This window comes from Typha angustifolia, chromosome 11, assembly GCF_048772165.1.
Source record: "Typha angustifolia cultivar Huaian chromosome 11, ASM4877216v1, whole genome shotgun sequence".
NCBI classification, from domain to species: Eukaryota; Viridiplantae; Streptophyta; class Magnoliopsida; order Poales; family Typhaceae; genus Typha; species Typha angustifolia.
The window spans coordinates 7,597,376-7,603,701 of NC_133249.1; the positions used below are offsets into that span (position 1 = coordinate 7,597,376).

The following is a 6,326-nucleotide window of genomic DNA, read 5'->3' on the forward strand; positions in this document are numbered from 1 at the left end:
CCAACTTCTCTTGCAATCTGCTTTAAGCTCAATGAAAAGGTCTTGTGACCTACTTTTCCAAAAAAAAGAAAGAAGAAAGGATTATAAAGTGGGATTTTCTTGTACACTAAAGAAGTATATCTATGCCTTAATTTTAGTTTAGAAATTAGCTATGTAAATTAGCACTTTTCTATATGTACAGATATGCATAATAATCCCCATCAGTTGCCTTATTAATTAATTGCTTACCCTTGTTGAGAAATGAGATATATCTTTTGTTGGGCAAATTACTATTTACCTTCCTTAGTTCAACTTAATTTTAAGGTATAGCATTAATATTCTTCATCGTGAATAAATTACAAAATATTCTAACTATCTCTACCATATCTTTTAACTATACTAGATTTTATGGGATAGTTAAGTCTTTTCTATATCCAACCTAACTGCTAACTAACAGCTACAATTTGGTTTTGATCATGCTTAAACTTTTATCCTTTTAGATTTAAAAGGACTTTTTACATGTAAACTGTTTAAAAAACTTTTATCTACCTGTATGCTCTCTAAAAGTTTCAGTTTATATGCATACCTTTCAAAATATATGTTATTTATATAGATACTCACTCGTTACTTTTCAAGTCTCAATAATTTAATAGACAAAAGGTAAATATACTCTTAAGAGTTTATAAGAACTAGAATAAGAATACTTCTATCTTTTTAGATTTAAATTATTTAAAAAAATTTAGTTAGCTAACTCCAAGAGATATCTATATGATGAAATCTGGGTCAGATCGGATCACATCATAAGGACATTGGGCTCAATAGATTGAATCTAATTATTTTATTTGGTTATTTAGTTTAGTTAAAGCTTTAGTAAGTAAGGATTTTATTTAATTAGTTAAATCCAACTCTACTCAGTTTTGAAAAAATATTCGTAGAATATTCTACAGATATCCGAATAATATCAAACTAGTTAGATAAGATTGCAAACCTCTAGATCTACAACTTTGGTATTCACGACTTCTCTAGATTCAGAACCTATCTACAGCGAAACAAAGAGTTAATCCGATCTATCTATAATGAAACAAAGGGTTAATCTGAGAAGATAAGAAATACTAGTTTAATTGGTTTGTTAGGATTTTAACGTTTGGGTCTCTAAGTTGAGCCTCTATAAATATATAGAGAAAATCCTAATTGAAGTTGAATATGATAATTGAAAATATCATTGTGCCTTTATCTCCTCTACTTGCTCTAGCTATTAGCGCCCTCTCCCACCTCCTTCCTTCCACCGCCTAAGTCTTTAGTCGGCTTCCTCTAACTCTTAATCCCCCTATTTTATAATAACTTCTGCCCCTTCACACCATAGGATTTATCTGACCTTCGGCCACTATTTGGCCAATATCTCAAGATCTAGCTATCCAAACCCTATGATCTTAGATTTGTTGGAAATTTTTTTTTAAGGGCGACAACATATCCAAAATTCAGAAAGATCTAACGGTTAGATTATCCACAACTTTCTTCTAAAGTCATGTCCTCTAAAATCATTACCGATTGGATCAAGCCGGTTCGTAACATTCCACAATTTTTATAAAGGCATAGTATATAGAAAAATTATGTGTTTTGAAGGATATACATACAAATATCTAATTTAGAGGTGTGTATATAGAATTTTTAAAAATTATATGTAGAAAAAAATCCAAACTTTAATATACACATGGATTTGAATCAAGAAAATCGTTTGAATGGGTTAATGGCATTCGAACGGGTTTGTTACATTCTAATTTTATGTGCCAGCATTTGAATGACATTTAATTTCGTTCGAAAGAGATAAGAAGGTATTTGAATGACATTTAGACATTCGATTATCTGAGAGTTTGGAAGAGCATAACGTTTGAATATCGTCTACCCGTTCGAACTGTTTGTCGAACGTGTTACTACTATTGTACGGGCATTCGAACGCCATCCATCCATTCAAATGACCCGTGATTTTTTTCTCCTCTTAGTCATTTCTACAAATACATAATTGAAGTTTTATGGCCAAAATAACTTTAGAAATATTTGAAAGAGAGAACTACTATTGTAATTAGAGTGTTTAAAGTTTGAAAAACTTTTTATACTTAGATTCAAACAGTGGATTGAAGATTTACACTGCTCGTGGACGAACTACATAAAATTTTACATCTCTCTTTTCTTTTCTCTATAATTACTTGCATTTAAAATTACTTATTAATTCGCTTCTGCCCTATTCGACGCAAAAGAAACAGGAGGGAAACCACCGGTGTTAAATTGTAATTTCCCCTTTTGGTTTCTATTTGGAATCTTAATCTCGTACACGTTCACGTGAGAGGGATTGGGTCAGGACTCAGGACCCCACCGCTCACGTAGATTCCCGTGACAAGAGACGACACGACACGGGCTCGCAAGGCATCCATCCTCACGGGATCGTCTATCGTCGCATACTTAATTGCTATGGCATTCCATATTACATACATATATATATATATATATATATATCATGTTATGGAATGTTGGCATGTGAATATTTCTTCAACTTTAATTCTTTGCAGAATGGCCCACATTCCCACTTACCATTCAAGAAATCTTCCACTTCAAAGGAAGAGTGGAAAACTTAAGCTTTGTTGGTCCATTGGGTCCAAAAGATTGCCCAGAAAATTCTCGGATCAGCAGAGACGGCTAAGAGGGATTATTAGCGTGTGCCGTTGGATGTGCATTTATCGATCATGCCTATTTAATGATTATGATATGGTATTGCGCGTACGTATCCGACGATTATGATATATAGTGAAGAAAGTGTAGATCGGTTAAAAGAATCATCTCTTTCAGTATGCATATTTTATATGTATTTCCGGTATCGCAGTATCGTCAGTCAGTCTCCCCCAAGTCAAGTGGTTGGTTGTTCCAAGGAGAAGAAAACGACGACGACCGAAAGAAGGAAAAGTATAATTGTAATTTACCAAGCTCCGTAAAACCTACTGTATATTCTGTGCAGAAGAAAACGTAACGCCAATTTCTCAAATCCGTAACGCCTTATAAATTAAACCCCTCCTATCTCACTGCACTCAGTTGCTTCCTCCTTTCTCTCCCGGTCCTTCCACCCTCCAATGGAGTTGCAGCGACGACGCAGCAGAGGCATCTCATCATTCCCACTGCTAGTCTCTCTCTCTCTCTCTCTCTCTCTCTCTCTCAAGTGAACTAACCAAATAGTAAATTTAGAACAAACAAAACAAGTTCCATCTTTCCTCTCTATCTGCCCATTTCTAACCATGACCTTCTGCCTCTCCCAGATTCTGTCGACATTTCTCCTCGTGTCGGCGATATCCATCAGAACAGCGGAATGCGCCAGGTCGCCGAGGGCCCAACTCGGCAAAAATGGCGGCCGCGGTGACGTGGCGGGGTTCAAGTACGTGGCTTCCAGCTGCCGCGCACACACGGCGTCTCTAACGGAGTTCGGCGGCGTGGGCGACGGCGTGACGTCGAACACGGCGGCTTTCCACGCGGCGGTGACTCACCTCAGCCAGTTCTCCGGCCCCGAGGCCGGCGGTGGGCTGCTTTTCGTGCCGGCGGGGAAGTGGCTTACCGGGCCTTTTAATCTCACCAGCTCTTTCACCCTCTTCCTCCACCGCGACGCCGTCATTCTCGGCACCCAGGTGAGTCGGTAAACTCACCCCCGACATTTACAGTCACCGCCTTCAGGTTTTTATTCGGTTATTTAATTAATTCTCTATTTTTCATCCAGTAGTTCTTTTACATAATTGCCACTGAAATCTTTTTAATATCATAATTACCACTATATCTTTTTAAATATTATAATCGCCACAAAAATTATTGAGCCCCTTTAAGAAAATATTGTTCCATTAATCAGGATAATAGAGTCTTTTCTTTATCAATATTGGAACTGTAGGTTTTCTACTCCCATGAAACTTCCAGTGCCAGTTCTTCATCAATATTTTCTTAGTGCGCTCGAGCTTGATCCATTGCTTAATTTTGTAGTTCTGGTTAACATAGCAAATTATTGGACTTGTCTCTATCTCATCTTTTATGTATCTAACTCTTAATTGTAATTATTTAGATGCTAATGAAATTTACTGTCCGCAAGGGGGAAGTCGGTGAATTAAAAGTGATAAAATTTTATGTACGGTAGAATGACTTCTTCTGTTATCTTTCCAATCAAAACAAACTAGAACTTTTAATATAAAAGAAGAATACTGAAAATATTTATACTAAAATTAGTTCACTTATTAGAATTAAGCAGAGTATGTATATCTTAGGGATCATAAGAACACAATCAAAATTAATCTAAAGATATTATGATTGAAGTTTAGAAACTTGGTGCAGGATATAAATGAATGGCCTATCATTGATCCCTTACCCTCTTATGGTAGAGGAAGAGATAAGATTGGTGGAAGATACAGCAGCCTCATCGGCGGATCGAACCTCACAGATGTAATCATAACAGGTACGACGTAAATATCAGTAGAACTAAGCTTATGATTCAAATTTAGATGATAGTTTTTGTCCAAGAACTCTTGGTTTCAGATTCAGTTTCTGAAACATTTCAGGTGATAATGGAACAATTGATGGTCAGGGAGCATCCTGGTGGCAGAAGTTCCACAAGAATCAGCTCAAATATACACGGGGTTACCTTATCGAATTGATGCACTCGGATCAAATCTTCATCTCCAACCTCACATTGATCAACTCTCCTGCATGGAACATCCATCCAGTCTACAGCAGGTCTGTGCGGGAATGCAAATTTCGTGCCAAAGTTTGGATTACTCGTTATCATTTTTCAGTTTAGTTTGGATTAAAATGCGATGTTCTGAAACTGAACCTTTTGGCAAAATGGCAGCAATATAGTTGTCTCAGGCATCACCATTCTTGCTCCTGTCCATTCTCCAAACACAGATGGGATCAACCCTGGTAATTCTTTTCCCTTTTTCTTTTTAACCCCATTACTTCTAAGACCTCCTGAGCTTACTTTGTCATAGAAGTCATCAAAAGATTCCCACATCATGCTTATCACCACATGATAAATGTTCAGCTTAGTTATATAAAGTTTTCTTATCAATTGTATAGTTTTGATGTTGAATCTTGCTGAAATGAACAGGTCTGATTTAATTTCCATTACTGATATTTTTGCGAATGTACAGACTCCTGCTCCCATGTTCGCATCGAGGACTGCTACATTGTCTCCGGTGATGACTGCGTTGCGATCAAGAGCGGCTGGGACGAGTATGGTATCTCCTACGGCATGCCAAGCCAGCACATAGTAATCCGAAGGCTCACCTGCGTCTCTCCAACCAGTGCCGTGATTGCTTTAGGGAGTGAGATGTCCGGCGGGATCCAAGATGTCCGTGCCGAGGACATCACCGCCATCAACTCAGAATCTGGCGTCCGTATCAAAACAGCGGTCGGCCGTGGGGCTTACGTGAAAGACATCTATGTCAGGGGAATGAGCCTTAACACCATGAAGTGGGTCTTTTGGATGACTGGCAACTATAAGTCTCACCCTGACGACAAGTACGATCCTAACGCAATCCCGGTCGTCGACGGAATCAGCTACAGCGATGTCGTGGCCACCAACGTGAGCACGGCGGCGAGACTGGAGGGTATCCCAAATGCGCCATTCACCGGGATTTGTATCTCGAATGTAACAGTAGAGTTAACAAAGTCAAGGAAGCTGCCATGGACATGCACTGATGTAGAAGGGGTTTCAAGTGATGTTAGCCCTACACCCTGTGATTCACTCCGGGGTGCGAAGAACGGGCCGTGCCCTTTCCCGGTCGATCCTTTGCCGATCGATGAAATTGAATTCAAGGAGTGCTCCTACTCTAGGCCTAATAACATTTGAAAGAATTAATCCGTGGCTTGCTTGCATTCTATCAAGCTGTTTATGTAAACGGTGGGAGCAAAGCCTTTATAAAGCTTAGCTAGCATATGTGCTAAGTTATGAACTACTGGCTTCTGTGTTATACTGAGTTCCAGATTCTTGGTTATAGAGGTGTGGAACATTGAAATTTTAGAGTATAGGCAAATATAGATAGATAATTGATAGGAGATTACAATGGATTAATTGCCACAAACCAACTCAAGTTATCATTCCTTAAGAGTATTCTCTGTTAGTTTTATTATTTCTAATTGGTACTACGTGATTGTAGTATGATTACTTTTGTATATCTAGAGGAATGGTGTTTTAGATGAGTCATAATTAATTATCATAAGAGTAGCTAGCTAGGTGAAAGCTGTATATCAAGAAATGAGTGGATGGAGCTTAGGTTTGATCTAATCGGTCCATCAAATCCTAATGCAAATCAAGCTTAAATCAAGCT

The 6,326-nt window shown here is 38.2% G+C and overlaps 1 protein-coding gene across 1 annotated transcript; it reads left to right on the forward strand.

Annotated features, from left to right (window-relative positions):
* Nucleotides 1-2,995: 2,995 nt before the first annotated feature.
* LOC140769492 (probable polygalacturonase) lies at nt 2,996-5,969 on the forward strand. Its single transcript, XM_073110192.1, has 6 exons — nt 2,996-3,149; nt 3,282-3,644; nt 4,333-4,453; nt 4,557-4,731; nt 4,847-4,917; nt 5,148-5,969. The coding sequence occupies exons 1-6, from the start codon at nt 3,099-3,101 to the stop codon at nt 5,846-5,848; spliced, it is 1,482 nt and encodes a 493-aa protein (XP_072966293.1). The 5' UTR covers nt 2,996-3,098; the 3' UTR covers nt 5,849-5,969.
* The last annotated feature ends 357 nt before the right edge of the window (nt 5,970-6,326 follow it).